The sequence below is a fragment of the Dicentrarchus labrax genome, unplaced genomic scaffold (assembly GCF_905237075.1).
Source record: "Dicentrarchus labrax unplaced genomic scaffold, dlabrax2021, whole genome shotgun sequence".
In the NCBI taxonomy this organism is placed as follows: Eukaryota; Metazoa; Chordata; class Actinopteri; family Moronidae; genus Dicentrarchus; species Dicentrarchus labrax.
In genome coordinates this window covers 19,834,246-19,852,608 of record NW_026136701.1, presented here as the reverse complement: position 1 = coordinate 19,852,608, position 18,363 = coordinate 19,834,246, and the positions used below count along the sequence as shown (strand labels likewise).

General features: G+C 39.7%; 4 protein-coding genes across 5 annotated transcripts; 1 reads left to right on the top strand and 3 right to left on the bottom strand.

Moving 5' to 3' along the window:
- Positions 1-165: 165 nt before the first annotated feature.
- ndc1 (NDC1 transmembrane nucleoporin) lies at positions 166-8,110 on the bottom strand. 2 transcript variants are annotated; one of them, XM_051376126.1, is made up of 18 exons: positions 7,952-8,110; positions 6,933-7,053; positions 6,749-6,850; positions 6,395-6,569; positions 6,184-6,316; positions 5,767-5,875; positions 5,568-5,619; positions 5,287-5,419; positions 4,692-4,784; positions 4,510-4,591; positions 4,214-4,375; positions 3,861-4,121; positions 3,528-3,640; positions 2,843-2,893; positions 2,176-2,239; positions 1,989-2,089; positions 1,168-1,328; positions 166-1,083 (listed from the first exon to the last, which is right to left on the bottom strand). In XM_051376126.1, the coding sequence occupies exons 1-18, from the start codon at positions 7,988-7,990 to the stop codon at positions 1,020-1,022; spliced, it is 2,016 nt and encodes a 671-aa protein (XP_051232086.1). In that variant the 5' UTR covers positions 7,991-8,110; the 3' UTR covers positions 166-1,019. The 2 variants fall into 2 exon arrangements, with proteins under 2 accessions (XP_051232086.1, XP_051232171.1); XM_051376211.1 differs by lacking the exon at positions 2,843-2,893.
- A 162-nt stretch (positions 8,111-8,272) lies between these two features.
- zgc:113691 (uncharacterized protein LOC503529 homolog) lies at positions 8,273-10,768 on the bottom strand. The gene has a single exon (XM_051379348.1). The coding sequence runs from the start codon at positions 9,310-9,312 to the stop codon at positions 8,554-8,556; it is 759 nt and encodes a 252-aa protein (XP_051235308.1). The 5' UTR covers positions 9,313-10,768; the 3' UTR covers positions 8,273-8,553.
- A 145-nt stretch (positions 10,769-10,913) lies between these two features.
- yipf1 (Yip1 domain family, member 1) lies at positions 10,914-15,082 on the bottom strand. Its single transcript, XM_051378570.1, has 10 exons — positions 14,970-15,082; positions 14,561-14,682; positions 14,215-14,369; positions 14,017-14,097; positions 13,834-13,921; positions 13,588-13,704; positions 13,325-13,491; positions 12,710-12,892; positions 11,897-11,997; positions 10,914-11,589 (listed from the first exon to the last, which is right to left on the bottom strand). Exons 2-9 carry the CDS (start codon positions 14,592-14,594, stop codon positions 11,917-11,919), a joined length of 906 nt encoding a protein of 301 aa, XP_051234530.1. The 5' UTR covers positions 14,595-14,682; positions 14,970-15,082; the 3' UTR covers positions 10,914-11,589; positions 11,897-11,916.
- Positions 15,083-15,268: 186 nt separating this feature from the next.
- lrrc42 (leucine rich repeat containing 42) lies at positions 15,269-17,566 on the top strand. Its single transcript, XM_051377801.1, has 7 exons — positions 15,269-15,970; positions 16,053-16,184; positions 16,274-16,392; positions 16,507-16,592; positions 16,672-16,785; positions 16,916-17,000; positions 17,086-17,566. The coding sequence occupies exons 1-7, from the start codon at positions 15,582-15,584 to the stop codon at positions 17,376-17,378; spliced, it is 1,218 nt and encodes a 405-aa protein (XP_051233761.1). The 5' UTR covers positions 15,269-15,581; the 3' UTR covers positions 17,379-17,566.
- Positions 17,567-18,363: the final 797 nt, after the last annotated feature.

Here is an 18,363-nt window from a genome sequence, read left to right as displayed (position 1 = left end):
TCTCTCATCTGCATGGCCTCTTGCATTACACTTTCTTCCATTAGGTAAAAAGGGACTCGAGTGTAAAACTTGATCATTATATAGGAATCAAATTTCTGAGAGAATTGTTCCCTACATTCATGGACTCAAGTTTCAGTTGAGAAATGGCAAACACAACATCACACATCATCTTTACATATTGTATTTTATTCAACAGATCTTTGAGTGGGTATTCAAACTAAATACATGTTGGCAGTGAAAACATTTTCCCACACCAGTCACACCATATATCCATCCATAATCTGACAACTTTAAATCACATGAACAAAACCGACAAAAGCAAATACTTAACATGTACAAAGAGATGTGTCTGATCTGTAAATCTGACTATGGTGTATTTTCTAATTGGAGAACCTATGAACCGATGTGCACAGCTGTAAACTGGTTCTCCAAGCTGGTGTCTAGAACAAAACCAGACCTGCGAAAATACATATCAGATCACATTCTGATACACTACTCCGACATCCCTCTCACTCATCACACCTGATGCCAAATGTTTTGTAATCACACGGATGTAATTCAAGAGGACAGCAGATTAAATCTGAAACCAGAAGAATTTAGTACAAATGCAGCGTGAATAGCCCTTTACAACTCATCCCAATTAACAAAAGTCAACAATGATTACATGATATGATTTTCTTGTAACACAAATGAAACAAACATCCTTTGGAATGAGTCGCTTTTCTACACAGTAAGCTAGTTTAAATCTCCCCAAACAGCGGGCGCCAGCAGTCTTCCAATCTGTTTCAGTTTATTGGTTGGGACTCCTGCCCCCACCTCATGCATGTCGGAGATGTGATCTAGCCTATCAAATACAATCTGCCATGACATAGTGCAGACATAAATATTAAAAGAGGCACTATCATGTGCTTTCACTTGTTGCCTCATTTGTGCTAATGTGCACACGCACGCACGCGCACACACACACACAAATCACACTGATAAGAATCTGAAGGCACAGGAGCCAAGTGTCAGGTGTGTTATTCCTTGTACTCGAGAAACTGCTGCAATCTTTTCCGGTGTTCTGCAGACATCTGAATAGCACTGAGGAGTTAAAAAATAAAATGAAGAAGTTAGCATTCACTGTATTAGTATTTAAAGAAAGTCGCTTTAAATAACAGGTCTTACTTTAAGTGATTTCCAAACATAGTAGTTATCCTGTAGATGGCAGTCTTGAGGGTGGCCCTGAGAGCAAAGCGCAGTGTTTTGTAAGTAGAGTCTCCCATACTGCCGGTCGACCTTACAGGCTTACTGGAGGCATGAGGCAGCTTGAAGTGTCGATCTACTGCCTGAAGGAGGACAAGACACAACTGCGATCAGAGGGCGCACAATGCAAAATAAACACAGTCATTTTGTTTCACCTACATCCTTGGTGCAGTGTATGTAATGGTGTCCTGGCTGTGTGTACCTATTGTATAAATGTGTCGCTATGTACAAGTATCTTTACAGTTTCCTCTTGTTTCCTTTATGTCTCACACGCTTGAGAATTCAAATTCCGTCTGTTATCTACAGGGTCAATGTCAATAAAATTAAATTTCAACAATAACAGAGAGCTGCTGAATTTGCCTCGTGGCAAACACGGTGGAATTGTGTTTGTTGTGTTAATTAACACAATGAGATATATCATTTCATGAACTCAACAACAAGAGACTCACCATATACAGGAATACCATGTAGATGAAGTAAAGGTTCTTTTCATTATTTAGATGAGTTAGCCCTTTTCATTTTCTCTTATCTTAGCAAGCATATAGTATAGTACAAAGTTTGGTGGTGGTTGATACTTAACCACAGAGTGCTATGCAAGGCAGATCTCTCACACACACACACACACACACACACACACACACACACACAGGCTATTAAATCTGATAACAGTCAGTTATTTTTAATCATCGTTGCTGTGCCAATATGTACTCTCAGGGTAGCTGCAGTAAATCAAGACAGATTACCTCTTGTAAGACCAGCATGCAACTGAGAATGCTGGGTAATGTAGTCTGTACAACCCCAAACTGGTCTTCTGAGAAGGAGGCTTGAACAAGGTAAGACAGCCCTGGAGGAGGATATTAGAGGACACTGTCATGTAGATGTTGCATCAATCCGTATTGTATGAAATGAAAGTCCACCATCTCTTCCTACCTTCTAAAGCCCAGATGTGTGCCTGGCTGTCTGCGAACAGAGCTTGACTGGAAGCTTCTGGAAGCTGTAAGGGATTATATTAACTAGTGCAAGTTCTCTACTAAACAGACATTCTGAATCACATTTACAGTAGACTGATGAATTAGGGAGTTGTTAGACAGACAGAGTTTTATTGAGACTATGCTACAACAGGCAGATGTGATCAAGAGAAGATACAAGAAACCTCAGAAAGCAAAGCAGACTAACCAAACTAGTTTCTACAAATATGAAATATGCACATGCAAGATATTTGACTGAGATAAATTTAGAAGTACGTCACGCATCTGATACGATCACAAGAACAGAATTTCTGAACACTTGGGTTAGAACACATACCAATTAATAGCCAAGTGACAAGACACGTGCATTAAACAACTTATTAATTCAAGCTAAGTAATTACTAAGACTGATTGTAACAGTTAGATGGATGGAAAAGAGCTACATTAGTAATGTCTGCACAATCAAGCCCAAAACCAGCAGAGTTAAATTAGTGATGCTTGCGGGGTGAGGTTACTAGATTTGGTCAAACCAAATGAAAATCTACAGTGTCAGATGAAAGCATGCAGGGAGCCTCTCACTGTGTTCAGAAGCCTAAAGACAACAGCATGCACAGGTCACACATCCTTACCTTGTTAAACAAATACATTATCAGCACCCGCTTTGCCAAGAAATTTTTAACCTGAATGGGACAATTAAGTGTAAAGTTCTTTTGCTTTCAAAACTGTACAAGAAATATGTAAGACAAATGATAAAATATTGGCTTTTCACACTTAACCCTTGGCTGAGACCACCTCAACAACTTCAAATCAGAACTAAGGTGGGCAATGTGGCCTTTACTTTATAAAACAGAAGTATTCAGTAAAAGAGATCGGCAACATGGCTACAGACAGACTTTTCCAAGCCAGTGTTAAAAACATGATGCTAGTTTTGGAAATAGGGTCCCCGATCTGATCCGAGTCATTGCTTAACAACCGAATGGCTCTGCATTGAATTAAGGAAAAAATAAACTGCCTGCATCTAAGATGTTCCTTTGTTTTCTTTTTTTTTCTTACAAAATAAAGTAGCCAACAAAATAACAATAATGTAAAGTAAAATGTAATCTTTGGCAATGTTGATGTCTTGGGGGAGTTTCTCTCTTCAGTGTTTTTGGTGCAGCCTTTGCCCGAGTAAATGTACTGAGTATCTGTATGTTTGCCCAAGGTTACTATTGTTTGCCCAAGGTTAATAAATGTTAAGTATGAAAAGCCTTTTGTCAATGCTGTATAAGACATACTAGCATCTATATTTTAAATTATGTAACAAGACTGAAGTACCTGTTCTTTTCTGTTCTGGAGAAACTGAGCCAGGAGACTCGGTTTGGATGGTTCCTGCTTGGGACTGGGAACTGAGGCAGGGGATGACTGGGGGCTGCCATTGACTTGTGAATCTGCACAGAGACAGATGCTAAATCACAAATTGGAACTGACAAGAAAGCTGGATTCACAGATATCAATCACTCAAAACATTTTAAGTATAAAAAGGTCTTGAGGCACCACATCTGTACTAGCAGTGGCTGCTAATAATGTTTGGCAACTCTATTTGGTTAAAGTTGGATCTTAAAGTGTCTGATCTAAGTGATCTGATGGCCTCCATTATCCTACTCTCACCTGTGGAGGTGGACCAGAGTTTTGGGCCTCTCCTCATGACGTGTGGGCTCTGCACTGTGCCGAACCATGGCGAGCATTGTTCCACAGGAGCAGTAAGACGCCGCAGGGCGGGAGAAGCAAAGGGGCTGTCCAGGTCAGGCGTGAATGGTGCCGTCAGAGGGCTCTGTGGGCCGCCAACAATGGAGCGCGCAAAGACCGAAGCTGGAGTTTTCATGAGAAAAGTGGGCCGCGGGCTCATCAGATCGTCTGTACCTGAGGTTACTTTGAAGAAAAAAAAAGGGGGGGGGGGACAATAAGGATAAAGAGGACTGGTCAAAAACAGTTGGATTTATTTATGTTTTATAGCAACATACCTGATGTCTCGGATGAAGTCTTCCGTTCGCTCCCTGTAGACAATGATTTGGCCCTGCCATTGGTTGCTACAGTGTCATGATAGGCCACGAGTCTCTGGGTCAGATCAGCCAGCAGAGACATACACTCCTTACTGATGGCGTTCCAGTTATGAGGATGGCCACCTGGGAATGAAAGAATGAAAAAGATAAATGCATTTTGTTTGCTGCTAATAAATACAATTTAATTATTTTAGTATTTATTTAACATTAACAGTTCAAGCAAGGAACGTGTTTTTTGTGCAGACAAGGTAACACACCTGGCTGACTGAGACTGAAGACCTCACAGCGTCGTGATGGGGAGTGTTGAGACAGCAGAGCCAAGTCCTGCAGAGCTAGAAACTAATATTTGGGAAAAGACAAGTTACAACACCCAAATTTAATGATCAGTAATCACTAAAAAGAAGATGCTTGAAAGAATCTGATTTTGCGTTTTACCTACCTTCAGTATCATTGGCTGGTTGTCGGTAAGAACTTTAGGAAGACACTGGTGGACATCCTCAGTAAATGATGACTGCACAGGAAAACTGTACACCTGCAGATAACAGGAAGTACATTAGATAACATATGACATTAAAAGGCACAGCCCACAAGGGTCATTTTAACTGATCAGAAGAATCCTGGAATGTTCACTATGAATAATACAATGCAGTTAAATCTGGTCCTCTTCAGATACATGGCCATTCAAAGCAATGACAACATTGCCCCCTAGTGTCTCTAAATGATTTAAAAAGGCAAAGAAAAGTTACAAAATAACAAACATAAAAACAAAATACAGTTACAAAATACTCTACTTTTTATTCAATCACAGGCACAAACTAGCAATCAGAACTGGGCTCAGTACATGCAATTTTATGGTGGTCACCAAGGTCAGCTGGCACTGTGATCTTTGGTTAAATTATCAGATGTGCTGAGGTATCAGAATTTATAATTAAGTCAAACAGACGGAAACAAACAAAATGTGGTAATTTCTATAGCACAGTGAGCCTTTTGATTTTTGATTGCACGCACTGTGTCTTTTATTGATAGACACATACCTCAGTGACAAAGATCCTAAAGAGCAGCAGTGTGATGTGCCATGTGAAGAGGAGGAAGCTGGCACTGATCCACAGGTGGTAGAGCAGGGAGAAGTCCAGCAGTCCAGCTATGCTGTCAAGAGGGTGGGCGGAGCTGGAGGTGGAGATCAAACACAAATACATTCATCACTTCATCTGTCCAATATACAGCACTTTGTGGCTGAGCTCAAACAAAAAAAACCTCATAAAAATAAAACAAGAATGTCTGTTCAATCATATATAAACACAGAATCTATACTGACCTGTTCAAATGCAGATTCAGTGTTTTACAAATCCATGCTTTGGGAATGTATCCTGTTAACATAAAAGGAGGGAAATAAAAACAGAGCTCAGGTACAATAACTGAACAATAATGTGAAAGTTAAACTCTTTTAAAAGTTTGTTCTATGGTGAGGGAGCTCTGTGTTACTGAAGATTCATTTGTAAACAGCGGTCACTTACCTAAAAACAAATACACAACAACGTAGTTCCTGACAGATTTAAGTGCTTGAGTGGCGCTGCACTTCACCACCAAAGGTAAGGATCCCTTAAAGCGAAGGTATTTGTATTGCTGTAGAAAAACAACAATGAGTTAACATCAACGCTAATCATAAACGATTGAAAAGGATAATACCTGATATTTTGTCTTTCTAATGTTTGGGTCTGCATTTTTAGATACCAAAGATGAATAAACCTGTATGTTGATTGGCAGAAGTGTAAACCAGATTTGACAGAGGTGTAAATGTTGGCCGATTAATGACTACAAAAAGCACCGTATTTGCATTTGAGATCTAAATAGATCTTAAATTGATATATACTTAAATAGTCAGTCTTTGCATCATCTTCAGTGGTTTAAATGAGTAAACTCATGTCACATACCTGAACAGTGTGGAAAGAGACATAGTTCATGTTGTGGATCACACCCAGCAGACTGTAAGAGAATCCAACAAAGGCTCCAGCCAGCAGAAGGATGAGGTGATACTCATTTAAACACATCTGAGGAGAGCTGTCACTGTTGAAAACAAACGGGCAATTAGACTATGGATGAAGTATGTAAAGCTAAACATGTTTTATGTGGTAGCTTGCTTACCCATCACTCTGTGCACAAGGGTAGCCGAGTGTCTCATATCTGCCACCGATGGTGATGGCACAACACCATGCCACGATTATTCCCATGATGCAGTGGACCAGGGAGTTGACAAGCTGACGAGGGTGGAGCAGCTGACCCAATAGGGCAATTTTCGAGCATGCAATAGTTGGGATGACTTAGAAGAAACAGAACAAACAACAAGAGTTACAACCAAAGACTGTGTGTGCTGTTGAGCAGATGCAATGTGTCTTTACTCTGCTAAACTGAAAGTAACAGGTAACTGGATGAACCTGTCAATCACATGACATCCTTCAGATGCAAGTTAACAATACCAAACAGCCCCCTGACACTCACCTGTATAGTACTCCAGGTTCAGGAACCCAACCATGAGGATCACGCCACACAGCAGGATTAATGAGAAGACCGCACTTGCACTCGTTAGGAGGGACAGGCATTCTGCACGTAAAAAACAGTCTACAATAAGCTTCACACGACCTCAGATTACGAGTCAAATCTCGTAACGGACGTGGTGACTGACCTGATATCGTCTGGATGGGATGCAGGAGGCTGAACTTGCTGAGGATTACAAAAACTGCAGTGATGGGTGGCAACAACAGGACAGCCCAAGCAATACTGGCCGCAGCTCTCCAGCAAATCACCTGAACAGCAGTCAGTCATTTATTATCAAATACACAACCCTTTCTCTTCAGAACCTCGTCGCAATATTGCATAAAGGTCTGTGATGTAAAATATGTTAGAATACAGAGAAAAATAAAAGAAATTTAAAGTTTAAAATTTAAGTGATTAGCATTTTCAAATATTTTCTGCATGTTAAAGGCTAAACGAGTATTTACCTAAACATGAAAATAACAGACAGATTCATTATTGGTGAAAATACTTCAGGATACTTCACTGTCTGTTCCTCTAGTGGTAGAAAGAAACACAAACTACTGAGCATCTGTTCTTTTTTTTAGTGTGCACATAAGTTACAGTTTGCAAAGACAACCAGATGTGAATGTCCTTTAACGTTGAAAATGCACTCAAACATCTGGACACAGTCTTTTTCTAAAACCAATCAGTAGCATTCATTTGACCATTGTGCTGGTTAACGTATGGAAGTGAACCAACAGGCGACATTTTTCAAACTTATTTCCGCCTGATTATAATATAACATATATATATTAATAATTCATTAATTGCAAAACTTAACTGTACACCGACTTGTCAGGAAATATTTTATTGTATTTAATAAATATAGCAAGCCATTTTAAAAACATATTTAATGCTAGCTATTTTTCTTTTGCTTAGCCTATTAGTTTAATTAGCTCCGGTATAAAAACTTATATACACATATACTGGGCCTATGGGACACATATTTATTTGTTATTATTATTATTATTATTATTGTGCCACTTACAGTAACAGCTACAACGCTCGCTTTAGCTCGACTTAGCATAAACAGACGGGCTACTTGGAGTTAGCACGCTAGCACCGCCGGTACGTGTTCTCGTTTATGAATGAAGACTCAAGTTTAAAGACTTAACTTTAAAGACTCACCTTGCGGACAAACCAACAACTTTGCTCTGCAGAAAACATGTTGCGTTGATGGACGGAGAGCCACACGGCGGTCACAATCTGTTCGGCTCTCCTCCTGCTGTCAAACTATTCTCTACTCAGTTTCCCATATCGCGCCACATGCATTCAGAGGACCTTTGAAGGACCCCGATTAAAAGTTGTCGGTATTCCTGCCTGCTGCCAGTATCACAGCCACACGAATTTAGTCTAACGAGTGTTGTTCGGTATTAATATGTGTATACATTCGGTACTGTCTCGCCAATGCGAGCTTGGTTGAACGGAATAAGCCCACAAACAATATCGTTTAAAAGTTGCTTCGGATAAAAGTTTACTTAAACAGGTCTATAAAGTTAGCTTACAGTTGGATGATATAGATAGTGAAATGACTACATTGACACAGAATTCAATTACACAAGGCACCAAGACAAGCCTTTAGAACAGCCTTTCATTGTTTAAATCTTATGTGTTTTACTCATTTGTTTATTTACAGATTTATTCATTTATCCCAGTTTGTCCAATTATGATTTGCTAAATCTCTGCTTTATTTTTTCAATGCAGAGCGTCAGTGGCTTTGAGTCAATAAGTCAATTCTGAATTCCTTTGGCCTCGTCGTGCAAAAAACCTTTCTTGTCATGATGATAGCCATTTCCATAATTTGGAAAACTGTGTTTATCCAAAACTGTCTTTTTGTCATTATCCAGAGAGAATGGCTTGGTCTCAAAGGCATTGACTGGGAGCTTTTGGGATAAACCAATGGACATCTCAGTTTGAACTGCTCTATGGACAAATGGTTTCTGTCCCTGTTTCTGGGCAATGGCAGGGAGGGCCAGCTGCTCCCTCTGGGACTTCTTGTCTTCCCACAACTTCAGCAGACGGCGTTGATTATTCGTCATATCCTTGAGATTTTGCTGCAATGACTGCACTTGATCCTCTAAAAGTGTCTTAGAGGTGACTGTATTGGCCAACTCTGAGGTCAAGTCGTCAATGGTCAGACTCAGTTTCCCAGCCTTCTCCACCAGGGAACTGCACTCACGGTCCTTTTCATGCAAGTCGTTGATTATGTCCTTTGTGGTCTTTCCGTTGAACTTAGGGCTGCACTCGAGTCCAATCTCAGTACGGAGAGTCTTCACTTGTTTCCTCAGCTCCTTGTTGTCCATAGTCAAGCTCTTCAGTTTCTGTTTCAGAGCCTCAGTTGAACGCATCCTTGACTCGTACTGTCTGAGTTTCTCTCTGAGAACACTTTCTCTGTGTATGGCATCGTCTCTTTCCTTTCTGCATTTCTCCAAAAGCTTCAGTGTCTCAAATTTAGACACCTTTTCACCTTTCCCATTTGAGGTTGCCATCCTACGGTAAGGTTTCCAAATCTCAATATTTTAAAAAAAATGATATTAAAAGAGCATTTTCTTCTTTAAAAAATGTTACTACTCAAGTTATTCAAATCGTCCTTAAGCATGGTGTTAGTAAATCCACTTCACAAGCATGAGCAGCTACATGCATGCCTCAGACTGAGGCAGGTGACATTCCTCTAACAGGGTTATCTGTTTGACAGGCAGCTCCTGTGTAACTCAAAGCTGGGGCTAGAATGACCATTAATTAGGGCGCCACCATCCCTTTGACACCGTTTCAAGTGACACAATTTCTTTTTCTATTTTGTTAATTAATCTAAAAACATTGCCCTTGTTAATCAATGGAAATATTTAACACGGACTTAACAGAGGTCCCACGCGTGTAAGGTGCTGACCACACGCGGTGTGCTTGTAGAAACAGGCTTTACATACATAAGTAACATTTTTCCATTGCAGGTGATCTGTGCATCCAAACAGTGACACAGTAGATTCTATCAGTTTGCTCGACCACACGACAGTTTAGATAGATGAGCTGGAAAAACAGCAGCAGCAGCCAGATGCCCACTTTTAAAGTTAGACGCTGTCTTTGAAATGTTGAAGTTATACCTATTAGATACGATCTCTCCCTTAAATATTTAAAATGTCCAACTGTTGAAATGTACTGGCCGCCTTTAATGCTGCCAGGAGCTGGTGGAAAAGAGTCATGTTGCTGACACATGTGGTGACTGGGGTGATTTAAGGTTGGCCTACCTGGAACTTTAAGTTTACTAAAGGAAAACGGTGAACAGAAATTGTTCTCTGACATTTTAAGTATTAATATAATGCAAATATCTATAGTCATATGATTCAAGTGATTTGAATTTCAGTTGGTATTAAGCAAAGGTTTTACATGTTTTTAGACTTCAGTGGAAAGAAACTTAGATGTTATTGAAAGGAACCTTTAGACATTTTGGGAAACAGGCTTATAGAGAAGATACCACTCTCATATGTGTCAGTTCAATGTAAGGCTAAAATTAGCAGTTGGGTAGCTTAGCTTAGACTGAAAAAAGGGAAGTGTGGTTAATGTTAAAAAGGTAAGGCTAGCTGTTTCCACATTTTAAAGTTATAGATTCATATTCATCCTGAAGACATGAGAGTGGCATCAATCTTCTGATGCTGGTCATAGCAAGAAAGGGAATAAGAATGCTTCCCAAAATTTTATATATTTCGTTTATGTGGGTAGAGACCAACAATCTCCATGACAGGAAAAAGTAGCCACACATTATATTACAATTCAAAGTTATGCATAATTCAGGGAATGACCAGCTGTTTTCAGTTCCACCCACATTTCACATCTTGCTCATTTTTGGATCAGCCAAGAGCTGGTGGAGTCAGGACAGCCAAGATGGCGACAGTCAGAGCAGGCCACACTGAGCTTTACAACGGCTCTTCAGAAACCTATGGATGATGTCACGGAGAGTACATACATTTTTAATTATACAGGCTAAGACAGCATGTGAATAATCTTTTCATAGAGTTAAATTTGTGCTTGCAAATAGGCTTTGAGTTGACTGTAAATTGATGACTGTCATAACAATGACCATTTTATTAATAAAAGGTGGGTCCCACAAAGTGTTTTATTTGTTTCCCCCATGAAACACTAATTGAGCACAAACAAATTAAATTTCATACATTGTATCAAACGCAGTTCATCGAAAAAACAAACTGATTTTTAAAAAAAAGTTACACACGTTTTTTTTTTATATACACATAGAATGGGTCTTTGGCATTAGTTGAGGGCACTTATGGTTACAACAGTTGGAGGACAATACAGTAACTCTATTTGTACATAATAAGTCCAACCCTTGAATATCTTCCCAACACCTATAATTGTTGTGCTGTTCATACATACAAAGCCTACTAGCCTGTTACCATTAACAGAATATAAAAAATTCATATACAAAATGCCTTTGATGCCGCCAACATTACCGCACAGACTGGTTATCTAAATATTTCAACAGAAGACCCATAAAGCGGAAAACTATCTTACTAAAAGAGATCTCTTGTGCTGTGTAACACCATACCGCATTTATCAAAAGGAATTTTAGACCCATCCCATTAGAAATAACATACTTGGTACCAGTGTTCATTTTCAGAGGTCACACAGTTGAACCAAGCAGACACACTAGGTTCTAAGGTCCTAAGCCTGAATGTTCAAGTGCAGGTGAAATCCAGACGACCCATGACTTCATCACCACAGCAACCTGATTCTCTCTAATAAGGCAACAGGAGAACCTGCAATTCAAAAAAGAATAACACTTACTTTGGGAAGGAGAAATCATGTAAAGGAAATCCGGTGTCAGATGTTCTGCTCTAGTAGGTCAAAAAAACACTACACTCGTGCCAAAGCTACTAAATAGGCCAGCAATGTGGAGCTGCTACTGAACTAGGAGGTCATCGTTCTTGATACTACTGAATGTAAATATGAAAACAGCCATGAGAAAGTACAAAGGGGAGAAATATGACTTACATGTATCACATTCTTAGCGTATTTGTACAAAGGGATTGTGCCACAAAAAGCTTCAGTGTCACCATTGTTTACCTTCAGACAATGAAAGGCTTTCATGTCGAAGACGTTGTCTTGATCTCCGCTGCTGCAGTTTCAACTGATAGTGCTGGTTCTGGACTGCTAAAGAAATAGGCCTGAACACCGAAAACCGAACAAAGAAGTCAAAGAGTGTAAAACAACGCGACAAAGAAGCAATTACAGTTTGAAGAGAAACTACTAATCAATCAAGAACTGAAGCCGGTGTGTCTCTGAGTAAGTGTGCAGCAAATGTTCAGCATTAAGGAGAGAATACAGCTTTTCTGCAATCCATTCATCTTAGTCACCCTTCAGACGCAGCTTACTTTGTAGACTAATTACATGAATGAGACCCGACATATGATACCCAAGTGGACCTGACCGTATTCACATTAAGAAGTGCACTAACAGCCCGTTCTCACACCAGTTAGCAAATGCGGTCACAGTTTCCAATGAAGAGAGTCAAAGGGGAGCGAACTTGACACTATCATGTATAGTTATTTCCCAGAAACACACCGGGAGAGACACGCAAAAATGTACATGTAGTGTAGTGTACGGTCTCTGATTGACATAGACAAGCTGGGTCAAGTCTTGGCCATGCTACTGAGATCATTGAGGACAAACGGGAATGAGTCAGTCATTGTTGTTATCTACACCGAGATGGACAGGTAGCTTGAATCAACTGGATCAGTGAAGATGCAGTTTGCCAAAGCGGAACAATGAATATCGTATCTTATTTCGTCGAACAGATTTGTTTTCCATATTTCCCAAATTTGTAATTAATTAGTAAAGTAGTAGAGTAAAGTTATGTAAAAGCAGAATCACAATTACCTTACAACCAACGGCAAGCAGAACGTTGAGCACAACGATGGCTGACATGATTGCTATGATAACTTTGGGGTGGTCATCCCTGACTGCGGGCCAGAAAGTCATCACCAGAACTGAGCCGGAGAGGCAAAGGGCCACCACAATGGAGCACCACCTCAGCCATTCATATGGGAGAATCCATAAGACCTTATGTGGGAAACAAAAGTGTATTATATAATCTGCAAGAACTATCAGAAGACACAATCAATGCTCTGAATGTATTCATGATACAGGGGAAAATCAATTACATTGTGTTGAAAGGTAGCAATATTCTGTTTGATACGCAATCATTAAATACAGTGTGCTAAAATCTATTTGCTTGGTATATTAAAAAATTCTATCTGTTAATGTTAAGGTGTATGTCCCATATTGCTCCATTGTTGTCCAAAACCCATCAAAAAAATACATCAGTGCGACACACTGTTGCTCTGGGTGACATGGGCCTTTATTATCATGAACAAGGACATTGTAATAACAATCCATGGCCTTTTCATGCAAATCATCATCATCATCATCATCACAACTGTAGTTTATGAAATAGAAAAGTGAATGTGAAATTAAAACCTTTTTAGCTCTTACCACTGCTGGAATGTAAATCGCAAGCGAATATCCGTACACACAGACAATCTCCATAAAGGAGTACGACACCAAGTTCATGATCTTGTTGTTTCTCCATAGCAGGAAACCCCAGAGGGCAAGGGGCACCAACCAAGCATAGCTGAAGATCGCTGTTGCAGCTATGGTCACTGGAAAATACAGCAAATTTTAAGTAAAATGTAGTTTCCCCTTACATTCAACCTGAAAAAAATGCTCCATGAATACCAAAGAGTAACAGAACTCACCTTTTTGAAACTCTGGGGTATACTTATAGTTGGGTTTGCCTAAGTGCACCAGAAAGTTGGCTATGTTTCCACTGATGGCAATGGCAAACACAAGAGTGGTGCAAATCCAGAATGGTCCTGAAAGCACAAATACCAAGGATAAGAACTTCCAGTTACAAATATTACCACCTTTAAGCTACAGTACAGAACAGGAATACCATTTTCTCTTGTTTAAAATCTCTAAACAGGACATGTGTGAGCACTAACCATAAAGATCAGGATTTCTGCGCAGGTAGACATGAATGAAGTTCTTTCCAGGCCATGGTACCATTGATCCAATTATCCTTTCCTTCACCTGAAAGAAATATAAATAACCATTACATATGTAAAGCTACAACTGTCCTGAAACACTACTTATTACAATAATATTATAAGTTGTAAATATATTACGTGATGGGTCTCGATGTCAAAAAATCTTTGGTAGTACTCAAACGTCCAGAAAGGGGCATTCTTCTTTTGCCCAGAGAGAAGCTTAATACAAAAACAAATAATAAAATAAATATCTGATGCATCAACATTTAATAATCCACAAAAAAAAAAAAAAAAACACACACACACATTCCCATTGAAAAATAATCTGGTCCAGACCTCTGTCTTGTCACCGGCAAGTGGGTCCTCTTCCTCCTCATCAGCAGTGAAACCAGCAGCTTTTCTCTGCTTCTCGGGTTTGACATCTTCATCCTCAATGCTAATGGTGACTGCATCTCTGTTGGCTTCTAACAGATTGCCGGCTTCTTCAAATTCTATTCTCATGGCATAGATAATGGAAAATATGAATACAGATACTGTATTAATGCATCACAGTGCAGCACAGGGAGAGGGGTGGTTGTTTACAGATTACAGCCATAGAGACGGAGAGAGAGAACAGTAAACTGTAGCATCAATAAAGCAACTTCATTTCCTTATGACACAGAACAGTGTGGTGGACACTCACCCTGGAATTGAAATGGATCATTGGTGGACGCCATTTACACGGATTCACTCTCAGTGACGAGGTTCGGCTCAGGAATTTATGTTAATGTTGCACTAAGGCAACAACTTAATCTTAGAAAAAAGCTGTGAAGGAAAGAAACATAACTTTTTTTTTTTTTTTTAACTTCCAAGCCTAATCATTGCTTCCCTATATGCTGGTTTAAAACTTTGTAAACTATGAGCAATACAGCAAAAAGGAAACGTTAGAAGTTAGCTTAAGTTAGCTACCAAACCCTCACTTGACAGCTCATCAATAACTAATGAACTTATATTGAATGCCTAACGTGACACTAGGACTGGCAAAACAGCAAGAGCCTCGGTTGTATATATAAAAAACTGCTGATTGTTTTCTTTAAATAATGTATTCTTACCAAGTTATCTTCCAAAACTCCTAAAAATCATTTCGCTTCCCTCAGCTAGGTTTGTGTTGCGTGGAACAGGAAATACTAGCCATATAAACAAGACTTCTTCCTGTTACTAAACAGTTTCAAACTAAGAGTTTGAACGTTTTCTTTTCATTGAACATATAATTGACAGTGTCATGATGGATTATATTCTACATAATCGTGTTTTTAGAAGTTTATTCGAGTGAAATTCATGCCGCTTATGTTGTCCTTTCGGGTCTTGAAAATAGTTTATTTTAGTTGTGGACTTTTATTTTGAAGTTGAAGCAAGCGAGAGGTACAACAGATAACTTGCACTGTAGGCTACAACAAGGAGCTCTAAATACTTAAAAAAATCCGTTCAAGTAGTGAATAAGTTGGCGAAATACAATGAAAAACAATATCAGGTAATAAAAGAGTCGTATCAAAGACTTATGGATCCTTTTGTGCTGGGTTTTTTGCTCTGCCAAGGACCACAGATTAGCTAACTAGCGAGCTACCTTGAGTTTTTGTTATGCTTCAGGGGGTTAGCCGAGCTAGCTGACTGACCGAGCTCGAGTTTTGTCCTTCTAACAAGTAAAGGAAAAGTGTGACCTTAGCATGGACAGTAGCACCATTTATGTCCGAGAAAGAGGCAACCTTCGCCGGGTCAGTGATATAGTCCTAGCGCAGCCAAAGCCAGTGTCATCATGCAGAAGGACACATCCTTTAGTGCTGAGAAAAGAGCACTTCATATTCACCTACAATGCAGAGGGCAGTCTGAGATATACCACAAAATCTCTCTTTGACATCACTCTGTTGTTCGTAGCTGACAACATTCACCATGTGGACTCTCTGGTGGGCTTCCCCGAACAAATAGGAGACAGGCTTTTTGCAGCAGCAGAGGAGAATCGTGTCTTTTTAAACGCAGACATTTCTCCAAAGGCCCTGCAGTTATTCAGTGATGCATATGGGGAGATGGTGCTTGGATCCCTCTGTCTGAGAAATAGGTAAGTTATAGTGCCAATATATCTCCTGCCTCCCAGTTTTTTTGTTTGTTTGCAACATCTCCTGTCCCTTTCATTTGTGCAGATTTCCACTTCTGCATGAGAGGATGGATGAAATAAAAACATTTCATAGTCTGAAGTCTCTGGATCTGTTTGGCTGCAGACTGGGTGATGATCATGAGATATTCCTTCATCTAACATCCAGCTCATTGGCAAGGTAATACCCGATTTTATCATTCCCAAAGGCATGATGTGAAGAATTTAAGACAAGATGATACTAACGCTTGTGTCTTGCTTCTCCGGCAGCCTGATTCAGCTTTTCATTGGTGGTAACAGTCTGTCAGATGTCGGCCTACAAAGATTGACAGCACCTATCCGGATGATGAGGAAGGGACTGGACTGTCTTCAGTTCCTTGATGTTTCCTGTTAGTAACCAAAATATTATCTTCTTTTATCTCTTTTTTAAATTCTAATTTAAAGAATTTAGAAGTTGACATCCATCATTAAGATGCTGATCACTTATTTTATTTCTGATACAGATAACCCTATTACAGAGAGGGCTCTCAAATACCTCACATGCCTCCCCAAACTTGAAAAATTGGATGCATCTGGGACCAGTTTGAAGGTACAAGTAATTGTTTTTGTGCAACACTTGGCTGTAGCTTGTTGTGATGCTGACAACTAAATGTAATTTATACCTCCAGCTTGGCACAAGATTGAAGACAACCATATGGGACCTGTTGGGGCTCATGTATTCTGAGAAACCACTGGACAGCTTTGATCACTCAAGATGTAAAACAGAAGGTTGGGCAGAGCAGGTAAATATTTTCAGACGTTGATGAAAAGTAAACATATGTTCCTTAATGTAAGGACTGCTGTTTTAATTATGGGCTAAATGTTGCAGATGTACAGTAGTGCTGTTTGACAAATGTATTGTCTCATTTTCAGGTTGTAAACCAGTGGGAAACAAATGGCTCGCAAATGCCAAAACAGAAGAAAATTGAAGATTCCAGAACGTCAGCACTTCGCTTTTGTAAGTTCATTTTAGATTACACTGTAATAGGCTATATTTAACACTGACACATGAGTTTTGAAAGTGTTTTTTTTTTTTTTTCTAGTTGGCAGACAGAAGTTTGTCAGAGAAGTACTGAGCGCAGCACCCGTGGTATGTGAGAGCGAGGAAGAGGCCAAGAGAGAGAGACTGCATTTCCACAGACCTCCAGCAAATAGTCACATACCAGAGAAACAGACTCCTTCCGCAACGAATCCTCAAGCGAAGCCACGGCACAATATCAAAAAAAGGCAGCGTCAGCCAGAAAGGTGTGAGAGTTCACGTCAAAGCCCTCCGACAAAACGTTTGTCCTCTCCAGCTCTCACTGCAGAGGACATTGACTTGTTGAACAGCTATTGAGGTGTGCGTCCGTGTAGCATTCCACATCACAGTCTGTCGGTTATCTGGTAACATTCAGGCCCAAACCAACAAGAATATTTTCCAAGACGAACACTGGTGAACTAGTTTTTCTTGGATACAGGTGATTGTTGGTTGTTTTGTTTATATATTTTTATAAATAAAGTTTAGTATTCTGCATGTTTCAACAACTTTGCTTGTCATTTTGCTTCTTGGAGACACACACTGGCTGATCATCAGACCAAATATGGCAGTGTTGTAATTACATCAATACTACACCTACTACTGGGTGAAGCGGACAACTGCCCTAAGGCCTCAAAAGCTCCGTACTTAACATTGTGTTAACTTGTTTAATTGAAAATCTGTTTGGGAATATGCAGCACTGATGCACACTGTTAAAGGACATGATAAGGAATTAAGGTTATTGCTACATCACCTAATCTCGAGGCCCTGTTTTGAAGTCACAGTCCCTGTGCAAGGTTTGTGTTCGTATGCTGCATATATCTAAATAACTGTGTTAAGAGGAGTGCACTAATTTAGCATCGCACTCCTAGGATACTGTCACACACGATGGACAGTTTCTAAAAAAAAGCATCAATATTGATGCAGCATGACTAGAGGTAATTTTATTTTTTTCCCCACACATTCTGTTCTTCCTTTCCAAAACCTGGCACTTACATTACTCACAATGTACCATCAGCATGCTACGCTCAAGCGAGAAGTGGCTTCTACAGGTCTCACTTGTTTGTAACTCCACACCACCAAATTATTTTCATTTTTAAACTTGTAGTCCTCCAAACCCTTGAGGCAATATACCACTTTGCACAGCTCACTCTAAAGCCACAAAAAGCTTCATGACTTCTTTCACATATGCAGTAGTACTCCCCAAGACCTGTCAACAGCCTTCGATGTGTAAAATCAGTGGCCTTTAAATCAAATTACCACACAGCAAAAAAGAAGTTGTACACGTAGCACAAAAACAGAGAGA